Source organism: Salmo trutta, unplaced genomic scaffold, assembly GCF_901001165.1.
Source record: "Salmo trutta unplaced genomic scaffold, fSalTru1.1, whole genome shotgun sequence".
Classification (NCBI taxonomy): domain Eukaryota; kingdom Metazoa; phylum Chordata; class Actinopteri; order Salmoniformes; family Salmonidae; genus Salmo; species Salmo trutta.
Genome location: NW_021823258.1, coordinates 63,444 through 89,955, shown reverse-complemented (window position 1 = coordinate 89,955; position 26,512 = coordinate 63,444). Strand labels below are relative to the sequence as shown.

The following is a 26,512-nucleotide window of genomic DNA, read 5'->3' as shown; positions in this document are numbered from 1 at the left end:
CTGCCACTGCTTAGCCTGCATTCTGCCACTGCTTAGCCTGCATTCTGCCACTGCTTAGCCTGCATTCTGCCACTGCTTAGCCTGCATTCTGTCACTGCTTCGCCTGCATTTTAGAGCTCTGGTCAAAAGTAGTGTACTTAATAGGGAATAAGATGCCATTTGGGATGTAACATGTCTGATCCTTTAGCTGGGTCAATATGTCCTACCTATGGCATAATGCTCTACAGGAAAGGATTGCGATCAATTCTATATCCTGTTCAGGAAGTGGATTGAATTGGCTGAGTTGAAAGTGTAATTGAGGCCGACCTTGGTACACAGATCAATATAAATACAGTAGTCCTCTGGGTTTTGGACCCGTTCCATGTTGTCAATATCGTCTTCTCCTGTCAGCTGTTGTCTTGAAACACTCAATCTCTGTTTCTCCCAAGTATTTTAAAGGATTATAACCTAGCGTCTTCAGAGTTTACCAGTCCAAAGCCTGTTTATCTCCGACTCTAACCCACTGCCTTTCTCCCCTGTCTTTCTGTGTATGTCTACTGAATAAAGGAATATAGCTGACCATTTTAAAGCCTGTATCTCTCCAACTATAACCATCTTTCTCCCCTGTGTGACGTCCAGGTGCCCTAGGGTTCCCTATGAGGGGCATGAGCAACACCACTGCTCAGTTGAATCGTAGCTTACCACAGGGCAACCAGCTACCGAGCCATGTTACCCCTGCCACTGGAGTCGCCCCCACAATGTCCCTCCATACTCCTCCCTCGCCAAGCAGGTACACCCCTCCACTTATAGGCCATGTACTGACATTTACATTGACAGACACCTAGTTGGCTCTGGAATTCATCTCAGCATGTCTGGTTCTACCAACTTGATTCAGCTGACTGAAGCATTAAGTCGCTTGGCAAAAGGAACATGTTGTTGATGACAGTGCAGCTGTCAGCAGCCAGGTGAGCTCCTCCCTATGGGGTCAAGACTGTTGTTTACTGGGTAAATATCACTCATCGTGCCTAATAAAAACAAGGTTTTGATGAGTCAGCAATTCTTATTCCGTTCTCTTTTTATCTGACGTGCTTTTCATGTTGTCCTGATCACATCCATGTCTCTGACATACCTCGTCTGTCTCTCTGTCTGTGTCTCTCTGTCTGTGTCTCTCTGTCTGTGTCTCTCTGTCTGTGTCTCTCTGTCTGTGTCTCTCTGTCTGTGTCTCTCTGTCTGTGTCTCTCTGTCTGTGTCTCTCTGTCTGTGTCTCTCTGTCTGTGTCTCTCTGTCTGTGTCTCTCTGTCTGTGTCTCTCTGTCTGTGTCTCTCTGTCTGTGTCTCTCTGTCTGTGTCTCTCTGTCTGTGTCTCTCTGTCTGTGTCTCTCTGTCTGTGTCTCTCTGTCTGTGTCTCTCTGTCTGTGTCTCTCTGTCTGTGTCTCTCTGTCTGTGTCTCTCTGTCTGTGTGTCTGTCTCTGTGTGTCTGTGTCTGTCTCTGTGTGTCTGTGTCTGTCTCTGTGTGTCTGTCTCTGTGTGTCTGTGTCTGTCTCTGTGTGTCTGTCTCTGTGTGTCTGTGTCTGTCTCTCTGTGTCTGTCTGTCTCTCTCTCTCTGTCTCTGTCTGTCTGTCTGTCTGTCTGTCTGTCTGTCTGTCTGTCTGTCTGTCTGTCTGTCTGTCTGTCTGTCTGTCTGTCTGTCTGTCTGTCTGTCTGTCTGTCTGTCTGTCTCTGTGTCTCTGTGTCTCTGTGTCTCTGTCTGTCTGTGTCTCTGTGTCTCTGTGTCTGTCTGTCTGTCTGTGTCTCTGTGTCTGTCTGTCTGTCTGTCTGTGTCTCTGTGTCTGTCTGTCTGTCTGTGTCTCCTCCACTGTAGGGGCATCCTACCCATGAACACGCGGAACATGATGAGCACCCCTCAGCAGGTGGGGCGCCAGGAGGTCATGGTGGGGGGCATGCCTAGTGGGGGCAGGACCAACAGCCTGGGCAGCTCGGGCCTGGGCAGCTCGGGCCTGGGCAGCCCCAACCGGGCCTCTCCCAGCATCATCTGCATGCCCAAGCAACAGCAGTCACGGCAACCTTTCACCATCAACAGGTAACACTAGAATGAAGTCAGACCTTATCAATGGGGGATGTATTGAACATTGTGAAGACAGGACATAGAAACCATGAAGACCTGTTGGTTACATATAATAAAGGCTTTGAACAGGTGAGACAATGAACAGTATAAACACATGGAATAACAGCCAGTCAAACATTTTACCTCCCTACTACAGTATAAAGACATGGAATAACAGCCAGTCAAACCCTTTACCTCCCTACTACAGTATAAAGACATGGAATAACAGCCAGTCAAACATTTTACCTCCCTACTACAGTATAAAGACATGGAATAACAGCCAGTCAAACATTTTACCTCCCTACTACAGTATAAAGACATGGAATAACAGCCAGTCAAACATTTTACCTCCCTACTACAGTATAAAGACATGGAATAACAGCCAGTCAAACCTTTTTCCTCCCTACTACAGTATAAAAACATGGAATAACAGCCAGTCAAACCTTTTTCCTCCCTACTACAGTATAAAAACATGGAATAACAGCCAGTCAAACCTTTTTCCTCCCTACTACAGTATAAAGACATGGAATAACAGCCAGTCAAACCTTTTACCTCCCTACTACAGTATAAAGACATGGAATAACAGCCAGTCAAACCTTTTTCCTCCCTACTACAGTATAAAGACATGGAATAACAGCCAGTCAAACCTTTTTCCTCCCTACTACAGTATAAAAACATGGAATAACAGCCAGTCAAACCTTTTTCCTCCCTACTACAGTATAAAAACATGGAATAACAGCCAGTCAAACCCTTTACCTCCCTACTACAGTATAAAGACATGGAATAACAGCCAGTCAAACATTTTTCCTCCCTACTACAGTATAAAAACATGGAATAACAGCCAGTCAAACCTTTTTCCTCCCTACTACAGTATAAAAACATGGAATAACAGCCAGTCAAACCTTTTTCCTCCCTACTACAGTATAAAAACATGGAATAACAGCCAGTCAAACATTTTACCTCCCTACTACAGTATAAAGACATGGAATAACAGCCAGTCAAACCTTTTTCCTCCCTACTACAGTATAAAAACATGGAATAGAAGCCAGTCAAACCTTTTTCCTCCCTACTACAGTATAAAAACATGGAATAACAGCCAGTCAAACCTTTTTCCTCCCTACTACAGTATAAAAACACGGAATAACAGCCATGGAATAGTACCGGTACCCCCTGTATATAACCTCATTACTAACCTGTACCCCCGCACATTGACTCGGTACCGGTACCCCCCTGTATATAGCCTCATTACTAACCTGTACCCCCGCACATTGACTCGGTACCGGTACCCCCCTGTATATAACCTCATTACTAACCTGTACCCCCGCACATTGACTCGGTACCGGTACCCCCCTGTATATAGCCTCATTACTAACCTGTACCCCCGCACATTGACTCTGTACCGGTACCCCCCCTGTATATAGCCTCATTACTAACCTGTACCCCCCGCACATTGACTCGGTACCGGTACCCCCCTGTATATAGCCTCATTACTAACCTGTACCCCCGCACATTGACTCGGTACCGGTACCCCCCTGTATATAGCCTCATTACTAACCTGTACCCCCGCACATTGACTCGGTACCGGTACCCCTGTATATAGCCTCATTACTAACCTGTACCCCCGCACATTGACTCGGTACCGGTACCCCCCTGTATATAGCCTCATTACTAACCTGTACCCCCGCACATTGACTCGGTACCGGTACCCCCCCCTGTATATAGCCTCATTACTAACCTGTACCCCCGCACATTGACTCGGTACCGGTACCCCCCTGTATATAACCTCATTACTAACCTGTACCCCCCCGCACATTGACTCTGTACCGGTACCCCCCTGTATATAGCCTCATTACTAACCTGTACCCCCCGCACATTGACTCTGTACCGGTACCCCCCCGTATATAGCCTCATTACTAACCTGTACCCCCGCACATTGACTCTGTACCGGTACCCCCCTGTATATAACCTCATTACTAACCTGTACCCCCGCACATTGACTCGGTACCGGTAACCCCTGTATATAGCCTCATTACTAACCTGTACCCCCGCACATTGACTCGGTACCGGTACCCCCCTGTATATAACCTCGTTACTAACCTGTACCCCCGCACATTGACTCGGTACCGGTACCCCCCTGTATATAGCCTCATTACTAACCTGTACCCCCCGCACATTGACTCGGTACCGGTAACCCCCTGTATATAACCTCATTACTAACCTGTACCCCCGCACATTGACTCGGTACCGGTACCCCCCTGTATATAACCTCATTACTAACCTGTACCCCCGCACATTGACTCGGTACCGGTACCCCCTGTATATAACCTCATTACTAACCTGTACCCCCGCACATTGACTCTGTACCGGTACCCCCCTGTATATAGCCTCCACATTGACTCGGTACCGGTAACCCCCTGTATATAACCTCATTACTAACCTGTACCCCCGCACATTGACTCGGTACCGGTACCCCCTGTATATAACCTCATTACTAACCTGTACCCCCGCACATTGACTCTGTACCGGTACCCCCCTGTATATAGCCTCCACATTGACTCGGTACCGGTACCCCCCTGTATATAACCTCATTACTAACCTGTACCCCCGCACATTGACTCGGTACCGGTACCCCCCTGTATATAGCCTCCACATTGACTCGGTACCGGTACCCCCCTGGATATAGCCTCCACATTGACTCGGTACCGGTACCCCCCTGTATATAGCCTCCACATTGACTCGGTACCGGTACCCCCCCTGTATATAGCCTCATTACTAACCTGTACTCCCGCACATTGACTCGGTACCGGTACCCCCTGTATATAGCCTCGTTATTTTATTGTTACTCTTGAGTAAATGTTTTACTTTTGTTTATTTCTTAAATATTTTTTTAACTCTATTTCTTGTCCGGCGTTGTTGGTTAATGGCTTGTCAGTAAGCATTTCACTGTAAGGTCTACACCTTTTTGTATTCGGCGCATGTGATAAATACAATTTGATTAGAGGAGCCCAGCTCCTCTTCCCCCAAGTGTGCACTTGTACACCCCCTGTCAAGTATGTAACAGGATAGATGGAGAGATACTTTATTGTTCTCATAGTCGCTAGTCTATCAAGTAGTCTTGAGTCTCAATCAAAATGGTTGTTGGACATCTTCTGTTGTCCTATGAAGGGACTGATGCGCTCTGGCTGAAAGGAGACTGTTGTTCTATAAGGACATTAACAGGGTGAGAGTGTCTGGCAGGAGATGTTTACTGCCTTGGGAAAAACACACAAGCTGTGATTGAGAACTCTGCACAGAGAGAAGAGGGCAGCGGGGAGGGCGAGGGCAGTGGCGAGGGGCGCGTGAGGGCAGAAGGGAGAGAAAAGACGTATGAGTAAGGTCAGTTTAAATGCATAATATGCACTGCCTCATTCACTCTCTCTCTCCCTGTCGCTCTCTCCCTGTCGCTCTCTCCCTGTCGCTCTCTCCCTGTCGCTCTCTCCCTGTCGCTCTCTCCCTGTCGCTCTCTCACCCCCTCCATTATCTTGTTTAGTAGCTCCTCTCTCCTCTTCCTCTCGTCTTCCACATACTGAGACTGTAGTGTAGACTGTAGTGTAGACTGTAGTGTAGACTGTAGTGTAGACTGTAGTGTAGACTAGCCTAGCCTAGCCTGTTGTCACGAGAATTTTCAATCCTAATGATAACTAAACAATTATTTAAGCTTTGACCAATCCCCGAGGTTTGTAAGACCCTGGATTTAATAACAATTAGGCAAAGACTCAGCTTCTGCAAAAGGTCCAAGGTTTATTCAGAGAACGTTCTGAAGTCAAAAATGAAAGACGTCATTTTCTAACTCCCACCTCCCCCCAGGCACACACAGACAGGAGGTGGGCTGTATCTATCCCCACAGTCCACATTCTTCCTTTATCACTACCAAGCTGGCAGTTCCATACCGTTCCCTCCCTCCCTAGATTACAGGGACCTTGACAGGGTCTCTTTCCTGTCGTAAGTTTTTCAGACTTCCAACCAGGTCAGGTCACGTATAGTTCAATTGTCCTCTGTGTTTTCTCAGTCCCACATTTCTCACCCTTAACTTGTCTTAACCAAACCTTATAGGAATTTAGTCTAATCATCCTAATACATTTTACATAGTCTAGTAATTACGTTACAGGGTGGAATTCTTTTGTCATTACTTGAATCATATAAATTCCCTTATAACCTGTAGACTAGCCTAGCCTGTAGCCTAGCCTGTAGACTAGCCTAGCCTGTAGACTAGCCTAGCCTGTAGACTAGCCTAGCCTGTAGACTAGCCTAGCCTGTAGACTAGCCTAGCCTGTAGACTAGCCTAGCCTGTAGACTAGCCTAGCCTGTAGACTAGCCTGTAGACTAGCCTAGCCTGTAGACTAGCCTAGTAGCCTAGACTGTATTATTCACCCTCTTCTCTTTGTCTCTTAATTATGTGGAGAATGATGAATGTGAAGACATTATCCTGAAGGTGTGTTTAGTGGTCTGAGAAAAGGAGTCAACTAAGTAGTTTCAATCTCATCTTTCTCGTCTTCCTCCTCTTCTCTGCACTTCCTCTCCTTTTCTCATCTGTCATCACTTTGATTCTTCCCCAGTGTAGCTAATTAGTCCTCACACCACAGTACAGAGGAAGTAGTCCACCTCTGTTCTGTCTCCATGGAGATGGTGTGTAAATCTGTTCTATATGACAACAATAGATAGGTGTATATGTGTGTCTAAAGTGTGTGTGGTAGTTGTGTATCTCTAGCTAACCCATTATGATCATTATGACCATAATTACCTTTAGCTTGGTACAGAGTCAGATCATGTGATGACTGTGGTGCTCTGTGATGACTGTGGTGCTCTGTGATGACTGTGGTGCTCTGTGATGACTGTGGTGCTCTGTGATGACTGACTGTGGTGCTCTGTGATGACTGACTGTGGTGCTCTGTGATGACTGACTGGTGCTCTGTGATGACTGACTGTGGTGCTCTGTGATGACTGACTGTGGTGCTCTACGATGACTGACTGTGGTGCTCTGCGATGACTGACTGTGGTGCTCTGCGATGACTGACTGTGGTGCTCTGCGATGACTGACTGTGGTGCTCTGCGATGACTGACTGTGGTGCTCTGCGATGACTGACTGTGGTGCTCTGCGATGACTGACTGTGGTGCTCTGCGATGACTGACTGTGGTGCTCTGCGATGACCATGTAGTGACTGGTACTCAGTGTGGTGCTCTGTAGTGACTGTGGTGCTCTGTAGTGACTGTGGTGCTCTGTAGTGACTGTGGTGCTCTGTAGTGACTGTGGTGCTCTGTAGTGACTGGTGCGCTGTAGTGACCATGTAGTGACTGTGGTGCTCTGTAGTGACCCATTATTACTAGGCTACCTACCGTATGTCATTATATCAGCCTGTACCTATGACTGCCTTAGGGTGTTATGGGGGTTTGGACTTTTTAGGTACTTTTCTATATTGCGTGGTTTAAGACTTAACAAATTGAAACAGGAATTGAAGTGAAATGGTGTGTGTTTCTCTCTCCATGTTTCAGTATGTCCATGTTGGTAATTTGCCCTGGATAAGGGCTTCTGCTGAATGAGTAAAATGTGAAATTGAATTCCGACTGAAATAGTGTCTCTGTTTCAGTATGTCGGGGTTTGGAATGAACCGGAATCCATCGTTCGGGATGAACAACTCGTTACCCAGCAACATCTTCAATGGAACAGGTGATGTTCAGGACATTGATTGGCTGTCTGATTGATACCCTTCTTCATTGATGACAGAAAGCCATCAATGAATTGTAGTAATTTGATCATTTTTTTGTGGTTTGTTTCTGTAACTGACTAGAGGTTTGATATGAGGCTCTGGAACAGCTTGTTTTATCTGTAAAGTGGGAGATGCTGAAATGCTTTTTAAATACATTGGGAGGTGACTTGACTAACTGTTCTCTTGTCCTGTCTGTCTTCCTGCTGTAGACGGGAGTGAAAACGTGACGGGTCTGGACTTGTCAGACTTCCCAGCGTTAGCAGACCGGAGTCGGAGGGAAGGAGGTGGAAACCCCACTCCTCTCCTCAACCCACTGGCTGGGAGGGCTCCTTATGGTGAGACCCCCCCCCCCCCCCCCCCCCCACTCCTCTCCTCAACCCACTGGTTCTCTATGGTGAGACCCCCCCCCCCACTCCTCAACCCACTGGTTCTCTATGGTGAGACCCCCCCCCCCCCCCCTCCTCTCCTCAACCCACTGGTTCTCTATGGTGAGACCCCCCCCCCCCCCCCCACTCCTCTCCTCAACCCACTGGTTCTCTATGGTGAGACCCCCCCCCCCCCACTCCTCTCCTCAACCCACTGGTTCTCTATGGTGAGACCCCCCCCCCCCCACTCCTCAACCCACTGGTTCTCTATGGTGAGACCCCCCCCCCCCCCCCACTCCCCAACCCACTGGTTCTCTATGGTGAGACCCCCCCCCCCCCCCCCACTCCTCTCCTCAACCCACTGGTTCTCTATGGTGAGACCTCCCCCCCCCCCCCCCCACTCCTCTCCTCAACCCACTGGTTCTCTATGGTGAGACCCCCCCCCCCCCCCCCCCTCTCCTCAACCCACTGGTTCTCTATGGTGAGACCCCCCCCCCCCCCACTCCTCAACCCACTGGTTCTCTATGGTGAGACCCCCCCCCCCCCCCCCCACTCCTCTCCTCAACCCACTGGTTCTCTATGGTGAGACCCCCCCCACCCCCACTCCTCTCCTCAACCCACTGGTTCTCTATGGTGAGACCCCCCCCCCCCCCCACTCCTCTCCTCAACCCACTGGTTCTCTATGGTGAGACCCCCCCCCCCACTCCTCTCCTCAACCCACTGGTTCTCTATGGTGACACCCCCCCCCCCCCACTCCTCAACCCACTGGTTCTCTATGGTGAGACCCCCCCCCCCCCTCCACTCCTCTCCTCAACCCACTGGTTCTCTATGGTGAGACCCCCCCCCCCCCCCCACTCCTCCCCTCAACCCACTGGTTCTCTATGGTGAGACCCCCCCCCCCCCCCACTCCTCTCCTCAACCCACTGGTTCTCTATGGTGAGACCCCCCCCCCCCCCACTCCTCAACCCACTGGTTCTCTATGGTGAGACCCCCCCCCCCCCCCCACTCCTCAACCCACTGGTTCTCTATGGTGAGACCTCCCCCCCCCCCCCCCCCCCTCCTCTCCTCAACCCACTGGTTCTCTATGGTGAGACCCCCCCCCCCCCCCCACTCCTCTCCTCAACCCACTGGTTCTCTATGGTGAGACCCCCCCCCCCCACTCCTCTCCTCAACCCACTGGTTCTCTATGGTGAGACCCCCCCCCCCACTCCTCTCCTCAACCCACTGGTTCTCTATGGTGAGACCCCCCCCCCCCCCCACTCCTCTCCTCAACCCACTGGTTCTCTATGGTGAGACCCCCCCCCCCCACTCCTCTCCTCAACCCACTGGTTCTCTATGGTGAGACCCCCCCCCCCCCCACTCCTCTCCTCAACCCACTGGTTCTCTATGGTGAGACCCCCCCCCCCCCACTCCTCTCCTCAACCCCCTGGTTCTCTATGGTGAGACCCCCCCCCCCCCACTCCTCTCCTCAACCCACTGGTTCTCTATGGTGACACCCCCCCCCCACTCCTCTCCTCAACCCACTGGTTCTCTATGGTGAGACCCCCCCCCCCCACTCCTCTCCTCAACCCACTGGTTCTCTATGGTGAGACCCCCCCCCCCCCCCCACTCCTCTCCTCAACCCACTGGTTCTCTATGGTGAGACCCCCCCCCCCCCACTCCTCTCCTCAACCCGCTGGTTCTCTATGGTGAGACCCCCCCCCCCCCCCACTCCTCTCCTCAACCCACTGGTTCTCTATGGTGAGACCCCCCCCCCCCCCCCCACTCCTCTCCTCAACCCACTGGTTCTCTATGGTGAGACCCCCCCCCCCACTCCTCTCCTCAACCCACTGGTTCTCTATGGTGAGACCCCCCCCCCCCCCACTCCTCTCCTCAACCCACTGGTTCTCTATGGTGACACCCCCCCCCCCCCCCCCACTCCTCTCCTCAACCCACTGGTTCTCTATGGTGACACCCCCCCCCCCCTCTCCTCAACCCACTGGTTGGGAGGAAATTAAAACATGTTTCCCTTTGCTTCTGGGTTGCTGGGATGCGGTGATATTGATTGTTGTCTTCCAGAGCGATAAGATATTCTGTATTTACCTGAGCTACAGCCTGTCCTCCTGTACTGCAGTTGGAATGGTCACCAAACCCTCAAACGAACAGTCCCAAGACTTTTCCATCCATAACGAGGACTTCCCTGCACTTCCTGGTCCCAACTACAAGGACGCCACGTCGAACAACGACGACAGCAAAACGGTGAGTCGTACATCTCTAGGAGGAACTTAGTCCCCATCCATTTGGTGTTATTCCTACTGCGGGGAGTTGATCAGAGTTATGTGACTAATGTTGCTCAGCTCTGAGGCTTGGTCAATGTGTAGAGAGACCTGGAACTAAACTAGGACAAAGTAAGTTATTATTGATTTGATGTTGTAGTAGCAGGGGGTATGAGAGCTGCTGGGGAAATCAACATGGTTACTGTCTGAAACAGCCTCTCTAATGGAAGGAGAGGGAGAAGGATGAGGGACTTGTGAACTGCTGTTTACTCAGGATATGGCTTCTGAAATCCATTGTAGGAGGGCTGTTTAATGAAGCCAAGGTTCGTTTCCCTTTTCTCTTCTGCAGAAGTAGAGTTCTATTTATCCCACAGGAAGCAGTTCAGTTTAGTGAAGACCGCTCAGTAGTGGACTGTATCTTTAGTGTTCGGAGGAGAACAACCGCACAGGGAAAGATACTGGGACTCTAACAGGATTCTTCCTCCCTCTGTAGAATGTACTCTTTCACTATGCCTCTTCATCCCTCTCCAGAATCTACTCTTCTACTCTTCCCGTCCCTCTCTCCAGAATCTACTCTTCTTCTCTTCCCGTCCCTCTCTCCAGAATCTAAACCCTTCTTCTCTTCCCGTCCCTCTCTCCAGAATCTAAACTCTTCTTCTCTTCCCGTCCCTCTCTCCAGAATCTAGACCCTTCTCTTCCCGTCCCTCTCTCCAGAATCTACTCTTCTTCTCTTCCCGTCCCTCTCTCCAGAATCTAGACCCTTCTACTCTTCCCGTCCCTCTCTCCAGAATCTAAACCCTTCTTCTCTTCCCGTCCCTCTCTCCAGAATCTAAACCCTTCTCTTCCCGTCCCTCTCTCCAGAATCTAAACCCTTCTCTTCCCGTCCCTCTCTCCAGAATCTACTCTTCTTCTCTTCCTGTCCCTCTCTCCAGAATCTACTCTTCTTCTCTTCCCGTCCCTCTCTCCAGAATCTAGACCCTTCTTCTCTTCCCGTCCCTCTCTCCAGAATCTAAACCCTTCTTCTCTTCCCGTCCCTCTCTCCAGAATCGAAACCCTTCTACTCTTCCCGTCCCTCTCTCCAGAATCTACTCTTCTTCTCTTCCCGTCCCTCTCTCCAGAATCTACTCTTCTTCTCTTCCCGTCCCTCTCTCCAGAATCTAGACCCTTCTACTCTTCCCGTCCCTCTCTCCAGAATCTACTCTTCTTCTCTTCCCGTCCCTCTCTCCAGAATCTAAACCCTTCTTCTCTTCCCGTCCCTCTCTCCAGAATCTAGACCCTTCTACTCTTCCCGTCCCTCTCTCCAGAATCTACTCTTCTTCTCTTCCCGTCCCTCTCTCCAGAATCTACTCTTCTTCTCTTCCCGTCCCTCTCTCCAGAATCTAAACCCTTCTTCTCTTCCCGTCCCTCTCTCCAGAATCTAGACCCTTCTACTCTTCCCGTCCCTCTCTCCAGAATCTACTCTTCTACTCTTCCCGTCCCTCTCTCCAGAATCTAAACCCTTCTACTCTTCCCGTCCCTCTCTCCAGAATCTAAACCCTTCTCTTCCCGTCCCTCTCTCCAGAATCTACTCTTCTTCTCTTCCCGTCCCTCTCTCCAGAATCTAAACCCTTCTCTTCCCGTCCCTCTCTCCAGAATCTAAACCCTTCTCTTCCCGTCCCTCTCTCCAGAATCTACTCTTCTTCTCTTCCCGTCCCTCTCTCCAGAATCTAGACCCTTCTACTCTTCCCGTCCCTCTCTCCAGAATCTACTCTTCTTCCCTTCCCTCTCTCCAGAATCTAGACCCTTCTTCTCTTCCCGTCCCTCTCTCCAGAATCTACTCTTCTACTCTTCCCGTCCCTCTCTCCAGAATCTAAACCCTTCTTCTCTTCCCGTCCTTCTCTCCAGAATCTACTCTTCTTCTCTTCCCGTCCCTCTCTCTAGAATCTAAAGCCTTCTTCTTCTCTTCCCGTCCTTCTCTCCAGAATCTACTCTTCTTCTCTTCCCGTCCCTCTCTCCAGAATCTAGACCCTTCTACTCTTCCCGTCCCTCTCTCCAGAATCTACTCTTCTTCTCTTCCCGTCCCTCTCTCCAGAATCTAAACCCTTCTTCTCTTCCCGTCCCTCTCTCCAGAATCTAGACCCTTCTACTCTTCCCGTCCCTCTCTCCAGAATCTACTCTTCTTCTCTTCCCGTCCCTCTCTCCAGAATCTACTCTTCTTCTCTTCCCGTCCCTCTCTCCAGAATCTAGACCCTTCTTCTCTTCCCGTCCCTCTCTCCAGAATCTAAACCCTTCTCTTCCCGTCCCTCTCTCCAGAATCTAAACCCTTCTCTTCCCGTCCCTCTCTCCAGAATCTACTCTTCTTCTCTTCCCGTCCCTCTCTCCAGAATCTACTCTTCTTCTCTTCCCTCTCTCCAGAATCTAGACCCTTCTTCTCTTCCCGTCCCTCTCTCCAGAATCTACTCTTCTTCTCTTCCCTCTCTCCAGAATCTAGACCCTTCTTCTCTTCCCGTCCCTCTCTCCAGAATCTAAACCCTTCTTCTCTTCCCGTCCTTCTCTCCAGAATCTACTCTTCTTCTCTTCCCGTCCCTCTCTCTAGAATCTAAAGCCTTCTTCTTCTCTTCCCGTCCCTCTCTCCAGAATCTACTCTTCTTCTCTTCCCGTCCCTCTCTCCAGAATCTAGACCCTTCTACTCTTCCCGTCCCTCTCTCCAGAATCTACTCTTCTTCTCTTCCCGTCCCTCTCTCCAGAATCTAAACCCTTCTTCTCTTCCCGTCCCTCTCTCCAGAATCTAGACCCTTCTACTCTTCCCGTCCCTCTCTCCAGAATCTACTCTTCTTCTCTTCCCGTCCCTCTCTCCAGAATCTACTCTTCTTCTCTTCCCGTCCCTCTCTCCAGAATCTACTCTTCTTCTCTTCCCGTCCCTCTCTCCAGAATCTACTCTTCTACTCTTCCCGTCCCTCTCTCCAGAATCTAAACCCTTCTACTCTTCCCGTCCCTCTCTCCAGAATCTAAACCCTTCTACTCTTCCCGTCCCTCTCTCCAGAATCTACTCTTCTTCTCTTCCCGTCCCTCTCTCCAGAATCTAAACCCTTCTCTTCCCGTCCCTCTCTCCAGAATCTAAACCCTTCTCTTCCCGTCCCTCTCTCCAGAATCTACTCTTCTTCTCTTCCCTCTCTCCAGAATCTAGACCCTTCTTCTCTTCCCGTCCCTCTCTCCAGAATCTACTCTTCTACTCTTCCCGTCCCTCTCTCCAGAATCTAAACCCTTCTTCTCTTCCCGTCCCTCTCTCCAGAATCTACTCTTCTTCTCTTCCCGTCCCTCTCTCCAGAATCTACTCTTCTACTCTTCCCGTCCCTCTCTCCAGAATCTAAACCCTTCTCTTCCCGTCCCTCTCTCCAGAATCTAGACCCTTCTTCTCTTCCCGTCCCTCTCTCCAGAATCTAGACCCTTCTTCTCTTCCCGTCCCTCTCTCCAGAATCTAAACCCTTCTCTTCCTGTCACCTCTTTCAGAATCTAAACTCTTCAGGTAAGACTTCCAGCAGCACAGACGGGCCCAAGTTCCCCGGGGACAAGAGCTCAACAGCCCAGAACAACAACCAGTTGAAGAAAGGCATACAGGTGTTACCAGACGGTAAGACTCCATTCCTCTCTTTCTCTTTCTCTCTCTCTTGTTCTCGTTCTCTCTCCTTCACTCCATCCAACCTTTCACCTGTCACAGGACCTCTAATGACTAGGGAGACCTGTGTAGTCGATGACTAGGGAGACCTGTGTAGTCTGACTAGGGAGACCTGTGTAGTCGATGACTAGGGAGACCTGTGTAGTCGATGACTAGGGAGACCTGTGTAGTCGATGACTAGGGAGACCTGTGTAGTCGATGACTAGGGAGACCTGTGTAGTCGATGACTAGGGAGACCTGTGTAGTCGATGACTAGGGAGACCTGTGTAGTCGATGACTAGGGAGACCTGTGTAGTCGATGACTAGGGAGACCTGTGTAGTCGATGACTAGGGAGACCTGTGTAGTCGAGAGACTAGGGAGACCTGTGTAGTCGAGAGACTAGGGAGACCTGTGTAGTCGAGAGACTAGGGAGACCTGTGTAGTCGAGAGACTAGGGAGACCTGTGTAGTCGAGAGACTAGGGAGACCTGTGTAGTCGAGAGACTAGGGTAGGGAGACCTGTGTAGTCGAGAGACTAGGGAGACCTGTGTAGTCGAGAGACTAGGGAGACCTGTGTAGTCGAGAGACTAGGGAGACCTGTGTAGTCGAGAGACTAGGGAGACCTGTGTAGTCGAGAGACTAGGGAGACCTGTGTAGTCGAGAGACTAGGGAGACCTGTGTAGACCAATACGGATTACAGAGGAAGAACCAGCTGTGATCTGCCCAACGATGCCGCTAACAGACGGTCTCCATGCATTTTCTGCACGCTTTGACAACCACGTGGACCCGGGTGTGAGAGCCGTCACTGACCCAGCTCAATCCCTGAGGCCGACGTGAGAAGGGTCTTTAATCAGGTCCCACAAGGCCGCGGGCCCCAACGGTATTCCAGGGCCCATTCTCAGAGCATGCGCAGAACCACTGGCAGGCATATTCCCAGTCATTTTCAACCTCTCATTGTCCCAGTCTGTTAATCCCACATGTTTTAACATGACCACCATGATTCCTGTTCCTAACAACTCTAAGGCTTCATGCCACAATGACTACCGACCTGTAGCAGTCACTTCTGTAATCATGAAGCGCTTTGATAGGCTGGTTATGACACACATTCACTCCAGCCCCCTAGACGCACCCCCAATTTGCATACCGCCCCAACAGATCCATAGATGACCCAATCTCAGTTGCTCTCCTCACTGCCCTCACCCACCTAGATAAGAGGGATACCGATGTGAAAATGCTGTTCATTGACTACAGCTCAGCGTTCAACAACATCAGTCCCTTTCAAGCTCGTCACCAAGTTTAGGATTCTGGGTCTGAACACCTCCCCCTGCAACTGGATCTTGTACTTTCTGACGGGGTAACCCCAGGTGGGGAGGGTAGGCAGCATCTCCTCCGCCACGCTGACCCTTAACACAGGGGCCCCACAGGGGTGTGTGCTTAGTCCCCTCCTGTACTCCCTGTTATTCCACTATTAAGTGAGCTGCTGACGTGACGGTGGTAGGCCTGATCACCGGCGACGATGAGTCAGCCTACAGGGAGGAGGTCAGTAACCTGACAGCAACAACCTCTCCCTCAACAGCAACAAGACCAAGGAGCTGATCGTGAACTACGGGGGGGGGAAGCCCCTCCACATCGACGGGGCGCCAGTGGAGCGGGTAGACAGTGTCTAAATCACTAAAGACTTAAGATGGTCCAAACACGCACTCATTCGTTAAGAAGACGTGACAGTGCCCCCCCCCCCCCAGGAGGTTGTAAAAGTTTGTCATGGACCCTCCTATTGTCAAGAGGTTCTACAGCTGTACCATTGAGAGCATATTGACTGGCTGCATCACTGCTTGCTATGGCGATAGCACCGCCCTGGATCGCATGGCGCTACAGAGGTTTGTGCTGACAGCCCAGTACATCACTGCTTGGTATGGCGATAGCACCGCCCTGGATCGCATGGCGCTACAGAGGTTCGCGCTGACAGCCCAGTACATCACTGCTTGGTATGGCGATAGCACCGCCCTGGATCGCATGGCACTACAGAGGTTTGTGCTGACAGCCCAGTACATCACTGCTTGGTATGGCGATAGCACCGCCCTGGATCGCATGGCGCTACAGAGGTTTGTGCGGACAGCCCAGTACATCACTGCTTGGTATGGCGATAGCACCGCCCTGGATCGCATGGCGCTACAGAGGTTCGCGCTGACAGCCCAGTACATCACTGCTTGGTATGGCGATAGCACCGCCCTGGATCGCATGGCGCTACAGAGGTTTGTGCTGACAGCCCAGTACATCACTGCTTGGTATGGCGATAGCACCGCCCTGGATCGCATGGCGCTACAGAGGTTTGCGCGGACAGCCCAGTACATCACTGCTTGGTATGGCGATAGCAACGCCCTGGATCGCATGGCGCTACAGAGGTTTGTGCAGACAGCCCAGTACATCGCTGGGGCCGAGCTACATGCCACTTTTTAAATATTTCCTCTATATAGTATGCTTTCTTACTTTGTATTTCCAATTTCTTGTATATTTCCTATTTCCTTTTCTTGTTTTTTTTTTCTAGTAATGCGTTGATATTGATTACTGCATTGTGTTCAGAGCTACAGAAAGGCATTTGACTGTAGTTGTTCACGTGACATTAAAACATTTTAACGAAGACTTTTCCATGGTCATGTGGTCAGGAAAAATGTAACCTTTTCATCCGTATCATCAGCCGGGCACGAAGGTCAACGTTCAACACTAATTCCTGTAGTTAATAGACGGGGTCAAACACACACACACACACACACACACACACACACACACACACACACACACACGAGGGTCCCATCCTCATTGGTCTCTCCTCTCCTCCCCTCCAGGTCGCGTGACCAACATTCCCGGGGGCATGGTAACAGACCAGTTTGGGATGATTGGCTTGTTAACGTTCATCAGGGCAGCGGAGACAGACCCGGGCATGGTGCACCTAGCACTGGGCAGTGACCTGACAACACTAGGACTCAACCTCAACTCGCCAGAGTAAGTCTGGTCGTCCCAACAGGACCGTGGAATAACTGATCCAGGAGCAGTGAAGGCTGCAGCCGCAGTTAGACTCTGACTTATGGAGTCAGACGGAGTGACGCTTCATTATCCATCAGTAGATACAGTATAATAAACTGTCTGATGTGCTGTGAGGAGTAGCTGCTGTCTGTCTGATGGGCTGTGAGGAGTAGCTGCTGTCTGTCTGTCTGATGGGCTGTGAGGAGTAGCTGCTGTCTGTCTGTCTGATGGGCTGTGAGGAGTAGCTGCTGTCTGTCTGTCTGATGGGCTGTGAGGAGTAGCTGCTGTCTGTCTGTCTGTCTGATGGGCTGTGAGGAGTAGCTGCTGTCTGTCTGTCTGTCTGATGGGCTGTGAGGAGTAGCTGCTGTCTGTCTGTCTGTCTGATGGGCTGTGAGGAGTAGCTGCTGTCTGTCTGTCTGTCTGATGTGCTGTGAGGAGTAGCTGCTATCTGTCTGTCTGATGTGCTGTGAGGAGTAGCTGCTGTCTGTCTGTCTGATGTGCTGTGAGGAGTAGCTGCTGTCTGTCTGATAAGTGACAGTTTGGCTGATCTCTACTATAGCAGTCCTTCTGAAGATAATAGACAGTTTGGCTGATCTCTACTATAGCAGTCCTTCTGAAGATAATAGTGACAGTTTGGCTGATCTCTACTATAGCAGTCCTTCTGAAGATAATAGAGAGACAGTTTGGCTGATCTCTACTATAGCAGTCCTTCTGAAGATAATAGAGACAGTTTGGCTGATCTCTACTATAGCAGTCCTTCTGAAGATAATAGTGACAGTTTGGCTGATCTCTACTATAGCAGTCCTTCTGAAGATAATAGAGACAGTTTGGCTGACCTCTACTATAGCAGTCCTGAAAATAATAGAGACAGTTTGGCTGATCTCTACTATAGCAGTCCTTCTGAAGATAATAGTGACAGTTTGGCTGATCTCTACTATAGCAGTCCTTCTGAAGATAATAGTGACAGTTTGGCTGACCTCTACTATAGCAGTCCTTCTGACGATAATAGAGACAGTTTGGCTGATCTCTACTATAGCAGTCTTTCTGAAGATAATAGAGAGACAGTTTGGCTGATCTCTACTATAGCAGTCCTTCTGAAGATAATAGTGACAGTTTGGCTGATCTCTACTATAGCAGTCCTGCTGAAGATAATAGAGACAGTTTGGCTGATCTCTACTATAGCAGTCCTTCTGAAGATAGAGACAGTTTGGCTGATCTCTACTATAGCAGTCCTTCTGAAGATAATAGTGACAGTTTGGCTGATCTCTACTATAGTAGTCCTTCTGAAGATAATAGAGACAGTTTGGCTGATCTCTACTAAAGCAGTCCTTCTGAAGATAATAGAGACAGTTTGGCTGATCTCTACTATAGCAGTCCTTCTGAAGATAATAGTGACAGTTTGGCTGATCTCTACTATAGCAGTCCTTCTGAAGATAATAGAGAGACAGTTTGGCTGATCTCTACTATAGCAGTCCTTCTGAAGATAATAGAGACAGTTTGGCTGATCTCTACTATAGCAGTCCTTCTGACGATAATAGAGACAGTTTGGCTGATCTCTACTATAGCAGTCCTTCTGAAGATAATAGAGACAGTTTGGCTGATCTCTACTATAGCAGTCCTTCTGAAGATAATAGAGACAGTTTGGCTGATCTCTACTATAGCAGTCCTTCTGAAGATAATAGAGACAGTTTGGCTGATCTCTACTATAGCAGTCCTTCTGAAGATAATAGAGAGACAGTTTGGCTGATCTCTACTATAGCAGTCCTTCTGAAGATAATAGAGAGACAGTTTGGCTGATCTCTACTATAGCAGTCCTTCTGAAGATAATAGAGAGACAGTTTGGCTGATCTCTACTATAGCAGTCCTTCTGAAGATAATAGAGAGACAGTTTGGCTGATCTCTACTATAGCAGTCCTTCTGAAGATAATAGAGACAGTTTGGCTGATCTCCAGACCTCTACTATAGCAGTCCTTCTGAAGATAATAGTGACAGTTTGGCTGACATCTACTATAGCAGTCCTTCTGAAGATAATAGAGAGACAGTTTGGCTGATCTCTACTATAGCAGTCCTTCTGAAGATAATAGTGACAGTTTGGCTGATCTCTGCTATAGCAGTCCTTCTGAAGATAATAGTGACAGTTTGGCTGATCTCTACTATAGCAGTCCTTCTGAAGATAGACAGTTTGGCTGATCTCTACTATAGCAGTCCTTCTGAAGATAATAGAGAGACAGTTTGGCTGATCTCTACTATAGCAGTCCTTCTGAAGATAATAGAGAGACAGTTTGGTTGATCTCTACTATAGCAGTCCTTCTGAAGATAATAGTGACAGTTTGGCTGATCTCTACTATAGCAGTCCTTCTGAAGATAATAGTGACAGTTTGGCTGATCACTACTATAGCAGTCCTTCTGAAGATAATAGAGACAGTTTGGCTGACCTCTACTATAGCAGTCCTGAAAATAATAGAGACAGTTTGGCTGATCTCCAGACCTCTACTATAGCAGTCCTTCTGAAGATAATAGTGACAGTTTGGCTGACTTCTACCATAGCAGTCCTTCTGAAGATAATAGAGAGACAGTTTGGCTGATCTCTACTATAGCAGTCCTTCTGAAGATAATAGAGACAGTCTGGCTAATTGAGTGTTCCAACTCAACACTCCTTTGAGGGAGAGTCTCTCCCCCAACTCAGACGGGTTATTACAGGAATGGGGGAGTAGAACGGGCTGTTACGGGAACGGGGAGTAGAATTGGCTGTTACGGGAACGGGGGAGTACTGTTACGGGGAGTAGAACGGGCTGTTACGGGAACGGGGGAGTAGAACGGGTTGTTACGGGAACGGGGGAGTAGAACGGGTTGTTACGGGAACGGGGGAGTAGAACGGGCTGTTACGGGGAGTAGAGCGGGCTGTTACGGGGAGTAGAGCGGGCTGTTACGGGGAGTAGAGCGGGCTGTTACGGGGAGTAGAGCGGGCTGTTACGGGGAGTAGAGCGGGCTGTTACGGGGAGTAGAGCGGGCTGTTACGGGGAGTAGAGCGGGGCTGTTACGGGGAGTAGAGCGGGGCTGTTACGGGGAGTAGAGCGGGGCTGTTACGGGAGTAGAGCGGGGCTGTTACGGGGAGTAGAGCGGGGCTGTTACGGGGAGTAGAGCGGGGCTGTTACGGGGAGTAGAGCGGGGCTGTTACGGGGAGTAGAGCGGGCTGTTACGGGGGAGTAGAGCGGGCTGTTACGGGGGGGTAGAACGGGCTGTTACGGGGGGGTAGAACGGGCTGTTACGGGGAGTAGAACGGGCTGTTACGGGGAGTAGAGCGGGCTGTTACGGGGAGTAGAACGGGCTGTTACGGGGAGTAGAACGGGGAGTAGAACGGGGCTGTTACGGGAAGTAGAACGGGGCTGTTACGGGGAGTAGAACGGGGCTGTTACGGGGAGTAGAACGGGGCTGTTACGGGGAGTAGAACGGGGCTGTTACGGGGAGTAGAACGGGCTGTTACGGGGGAGTAGAACGGGCTGTTACGGGGGAGTAGAACGGGCTGTTACGGGGGGGTAGAACGGGCTGTTACGGGGGGGTAGAACGGGCTGTTACGGGGAGTAGAACGGGCTGTTACGGGGAGTAGAACGGGCTGTTACGGGGAGTAGAACGGGGAGTAGAACGGGGCTGTTACGGGAAGTAGAACGGGGCTGTTACGGGGAGTAGAACGGGGCTGTTACGGGGAGTAGAACGGGGCTGTTACGGGGAGTAGAACGGGGCTGTTACGGGGAGTAGAACGGGCTGTTACGGGGGAGTAGAACGGGCTGTTACGGGGGAGTAGAACGGGCTGTTACGGGGGAGTAGAACGGGCTGTTACGGGGGAGTAGAACGGGCTGTTACGGGGGAGTAGAACGGGCTGTTACGGGGGAGTAGAACGGGCTGTTACGGGAACGGGGAGTAGAACGGGCTGTTACGGGGAGTAGAACGGGCTGTTACGGGAAGTAGAACGGGGCTGTTACGGGGAGTAGAACGGGGCTGTTACGGGGAGTAGAACGGGGCTGTTACGGGGAGTAGAACGGGCTGTTACGGAGGAGTAGAGCGGGCTGTTACGGAGGAGTAGAGCGGGCTGTTACGGAGGAGTAGAACGGGCTGTTACGGGGAAGTAGAACGGGCTGTTACGGGGGAGTAGAACGGGCTGTTACGGGGGAGTAGAACGGGCTGTTACGGGGGAGTAGAACGGGCTGTTACGGGAACGGGGAGTAGAACGGGCTGTTACGGGGAGTAGAACGGGCTGTTACGGGAAGTAGAACGGGGCTGTTACGGGGAGTAGAACGGGGCTGTTACGGGGAGTAGAACGGGGCTGTTACGGGGAGTAGAACGGGCTGTTACGGAGGAGTAGAGCGGGCTGTTACGGAGGAGTAGAGCGGGCTGTTACGGAGGAGTAGAACGGGCTGTTACGGGGAAGTAGAACGGGCTGTTACGGGGGAGTAGAACGGGCTGTTACGGGGGAGTAGAACGGGCTGTTACGGGGAGTAGAGCGGGCTGTTACGGGGGAGTAGAGCGGGCTGTTACGGGGAGTAGAGCGGGCTGTTACGGGGGAGTAGAACGGGCTGTTACGGGAACGGGGAGTAGAACGGGCTGTTACGGAACGGGGAGTAGAACGGGCTGTTACGGGGAGTAGAACGGGCTGTTACGGGGAGTAGCACGGGGCTGTTACGGGGAGTAGAGCGGGCTGTTACGGGGGAGTAGAGCGGGCTGTTACGGGGGAGTAGAGCGGGCTGTTACGGGGGAGTAGAACGGGCTGTTACGGGGGAGTAGAACGGGCTGTTACGGGGGAGTAGAACGGGCTGTTACGGGGAGTAGAACGGGCTGTTACGGGGGAGTAGAACGGGCTGTTACGGGGGAGTAGAACGGGCTGTTACGGGGAGTAGAACGGGCTGTTACGGGGAGTAGAACGGGCTGTTACGGGGAGTAGAACGGGCTGTTACGGGGAGTAGAACGGGGCTGTTACGGGGGAGTAGAACGGGGCTGTTACGGGGAGTAGAGCGGGCTGTTACGGGGGAGTAGAACGGGCTGTTACGGGGAGTAGAACGGGCTGTTACGGGGAGTAGAACGGGCTGTTACGGGGACGGGGTGTAGAGCGGGTTGTTACGGGAACGGGGTGTAGAACGGGTTGTTACGGGAACAGGGGAGTAGAACGGGCTGTTACGGGAACGGGGTGTAGAACGGGTTGTTACGGGAACAGGGGAGTAGAACGGGCTGTTACGGGGAGTAGAACGGGGCTGTTACCGGGGAGTAGAACGGGGCTGTTACCGGGGAGTAGAACGGGGCTGTTACCGGGGAGTAGAACGGGGCTGTTACGGGGGAGTAGAACGGGGCTGTTACGGGGGAGTAGAACGGGGCTGTTACGGGGGAGTAGAACGGGGCTGTTACGGGGGAGTAGAACGGGGCTGTTACGGGGGAGTAGAACGGGGCTGTTACGGGGGAGTAGAACGGGGCTGTTACGGGGGAGTAGAACGGGGCTGTTACGGGGGAGTAGAACGGGGCTGTTACGGGGGAGTAGAACGGGGCTGTTACGGGAACGGGGGAGTAGAGCGGGCTGTTACGGGAACGGGGGAGTAGAACGGGCTGTTACGGGAACGGGGGAGTAGAACGGGTTGTTACGGGGAGTAGAACGGGGCTGTTACGGGAACGGGGTTGTTACGGGAACGGGGCGAGGAGTGGCAGAAGTCTTTCACACATCTGTACACCTCTCTTGGCATCTCCCTCCTCCAGTCATAAGAAGATGATCAGTCTTTATTAACCAGTCATCCTGCTACATGTTCTGTTTCAGCCTGTCAGCCTGAGAGCAGCAGCAGACAGCTGTTCTGCTGTAGTCTCCTGAAAAACACACTCGCTGGACAATAGGCTGCTGTTATGTCCAATTCTTTAAGTTGAATCTAAAAATGAAAAGAATGACACGTCATTGTAACCTGTTAACATGGCAACACAATAATGTGACAGTATCAACATGACCACTTTCTTGTCCTTCAGAAACCTGTACCCCAAGTTTGCATCACCCTGGGCGTCAGCACCGTGTCGACCCCAGGACATCGGTACGTATCCTACCCAGCCAGAGTGCTCTGGAGGTGGGATAGATTCTGCCCATTTCCCCGTCTGTTCTCTCTGACCACTTCTCTCTTTACTTCCAGACTTCCATGTTCCATCTGAGTATTTAACCAACATTCACATAAGGGACAAGGTATGTACCTCAGACACAGAATAAACACACCCAGGGTTGGGTTGCTGTTGGCCAACATGGCCACAACACACCACCATTCACCCTTAAGGCAGCCCTCCTCACCTCTCTGATTCAGAGGGGTTGGGTTAAATGAGGAAGCCCCCCCTCACCTCTCTGATTCAGAGGGGTTGGGTTAAATGAGGAAGCCCCCCCTCACCTCTCTGATTCAGAGGGGTTGGGTTAAATGAGGAAGCCCCCCCTCACCTCTCTGATTCAGAGGGGTTGGGTTAAATGAGGAAGCCCCCCCTCACCTCTCTGATTCAGAGGGGTTGGGTTAAATGAGGAAGCCCCCCTCACCTCTCTGATTCAGAGGGGTTGGGTTAAATGAGGAAGCCCCCCTCACCTCTCTGATTCAGAGGGGTTGGGTTAAATGAGGAAGCCCCCCCTCACCTCTCTGATTCAGAGGGGTTGGGTTAAATGAGGAAGCCCCCCTCACCTCTCTGATTCAGAGGGGTTGGGTTAAATGAGGAAGCCCCCCTCACCTCTCTGATTCAGAGGGGTTGGGTTAAATGAGGAAGCCCCCCCTCACCTCTCTGATTCAGAGGGGTTGGGTTAAATGAGGAAGCCCCCCTCACCTCTCTGATTCAGAGGGGTTGGGTTAAATGAGGAAGCCCCCCTCACCTCTCTGATTCAGAGGGGTTGGGTTAAATGAGGAAGCCCCCCCTCACCTCTCTGATTCAGAGGGGTTGGGTTAAATGAGGAAGCCCCCCTCACCTCTCTGATTCAGAGGGGTTGGGTTAAATGAGGAAGCCCCCCCTCACCTCTCTGATTCAGAGGGGTTGGGTTAAATGAGGAAGCCCCCCTCACCTCTCTGATTCAGAGGGGTTGGGTTAAATGAGGAAGCCCCCCTCACCTCTCTGATTCAGAGGGGTTGGGTTAAATGAGGAAGCCCCCCTCACCTCTCTGATTCAGAGGGGTTGGGTTAAATGAGGAAGCCCCCCCTCACCTCTCTGATTCAGAGGGGTTGGGTTAAATGAGGAAGCCCCCCCTCACCTCTCTGATTCAGAGGGGTTGGGTTAAATGAGGAAGCCCTCCTCACCTCTCTGATTCAGAGGGGTTGGGTTAAATGAGGAAGCCCCCCCTCACCTCTCTGATTCAGAGGGGTTGGGTTAAATGAGGAAGCCCTCCTCACCTCTCTGATTCAGAGGGGTTGGGTTAAATGAGGAAGCCCCCCCTCACCTCTCTGATTCAGAGGGGTTGGGTTAAATGAGGAAGACGCCTGACTAGGTTTCCCTCCAAGCAGACAGTCTCCTGAACACGGTCCATTCTGATCTAGCACCAAGTCACTGATACACCGGTCCATTCTGATCTAGCACCAAGTCACTGATACACCGGTCCATTCTGATCTAGCACCAAGTCACTGATACAACCGTCCATTCTGATCTAGCACCAAGTCACTGATATACCGGTCCATTCTGATCTAGCACCAAGTCACTGATACACCGGTCCATTCTGATCTAGCACCAAGTCACTGATACACCGGTCCATTCTGATCTAGCACCAAGTCACTGATACACCGGTCCATTCTGATCTAGCACCAAGTCACTGATACACCGGTCCATTCTGATCTAGCACCAAGTCACTGATACACCGGTCCATTCTGATCTAGCACCAAGTCACTGATACACCGGTCCATTCTGATCTAGCACCAAGTCACTGATACACCGGTCCATTCTGATCTAGCACCAAGTCACTGATACACCGGTCCATTCTGATCTAGCACCAAGTCACTGATACACCGGTCCATTCTGATCTAGCACCAAGTCACTGATACACCGGTCCATTCTGATCTAGCACCAAGTCACTGATACACCGGTCCATTCTGATCTAGCACCAAGTCACTGATACACCGGTCCATTCTGATCTAGCACCAAGTCACTGATACACCGGTCCATTCTGATCTAGCACCAAGTCACTGATACACCGGTCCATTCTGATCTAGCACCAAGTCACTGATACACCGGTCCATTCTGATCTAGCACCAAGTCACTGATACACCGGTCCATTCTGATCTAGCACCAAGTCACTGATACACCGGTCCATTCTGATCTAGCACCAAGTCCCTGATACACCGGTCCATTCTGATCTAGCACCAAGTCACTGATACACCGGTCCATTCTGATCTAGCACCAAGTCACTGATACACCGGTCCATTCTGATCTAGCACCAAGTCACTGATACACCGGTCCATTCTGATCTAAGCAGCCAAGTCACTGATACACCGGTCCATTCTGATCTAGCACCAAGTCACTGATACACCGGTCCATTCTGATCTAGCACCAAGTCACTGATACACCGGTCCATTCTGATCTAGCACCAAGTCACTGATACACCGGTCCCATTCTGATCTAGCACCAAGTCACTGATACACCGGTCCATTCTGATCTAGCACCAAGTCACTGATACACCGGTCCATTCTGATCTAGCACCAAGTCACTGATACACCGGTCCATTCTGATCTAGCACCAAGTCACTGATACACCGGTCCACTCTGATCTAGCACCAAGTCACTGATACACCGGTCCACTCTGATCTAGCACCAAGTCACTGATCCACCGGTCCACTCTGATCTAGCACCAAGTCACTGATACACCGGTCCATTCTGATCTAGCACCAAGTCACTGATACACCGGTCCATTCTGATCTAGCACCAAGTCACTGATACACCGGTCCATTCTGATCTAACACCAAGTCACTGATACACCGGTCCATTCTGATCTAGCACCAAGTCACTGATACACCGGTCCATTCTGATCTAGCACCAAGTCACTGATACACCGGTCCATTCTGATCTAGCACCAAGTCACTGATACACCGGTCCATTCTGATCTAGCACCAAGTCACTGATACACCGGTCCATTCTGATCTAGCACCAAGTCACTGATACACCGGTCCATTCTGATCTAGCACCAGTCACTGATACACCGGTCCATTCTGATCTAGCACCAAGTCACTGATACACCGGTCCATTCTGATCTAGCACCAAGTCACTGATATACCGGTCCATTCTGATCTAGCACCAAGTCACTGATACAGCGGTCCATTCTGATCTAGCACCAAGTCACTGATACACCGGTCCATTCTGATCTAGCACCAAGTCACTGATACACCGGTCCACTCTAAACACATCGTTATCACACCTTCATCTAAGTTGTTCATTAAGGATGGTT

At 50.9% G+C, this 26,512-nt stretch overlaps 1 protein-coding gene across 2 annotated transcripts in view; it reads left to right on the top strand.

The window, feature by feature from the left end:
* LOC115189971 (CCR4-NOT transcription complex subunit 2) overlaps positions 1-26,512 on the top strand; it is a 71,278-nt gene that overhangs the window by 34,466 nt on the left and 10,300 nt on the right. For both annotated transcript variants that reach the window (XM_029748496.1, XM_029748497.1), the window contains exons 4-12: positions 619-769; positions 1,840-2,058; positions 7,707-7,786; positions 8,036-8,161; positions 10,305-10,429; positions 13,936-14,056; positions 16,924-17,080; positions 23,096-23,157; positions 23,254-23,303. In XM_029748496.1, the coding sequence (XP_029604356.1) occupies positions 619-769; positions 1,840-2,058; positions 7,707-7,786; positions 8,036-8,161; positions 10,305-10,429; positions 13,936-14,056; positions 16,924-17,080; positions 23,096-23,157; positions 23,254-23,303 (1,091 nt within the window). The remainder of the gene's footprint in view (positions 1-618; positions 770-1,839; positions 2,059-7,706; positions 7,787-8,035; positions 8,162-10,304; positions 10,430-13,935; positions 14,057-16,923; positions 17,081-23,095; positions 23,158-23,253; positions 23,304-26,512) is intronic.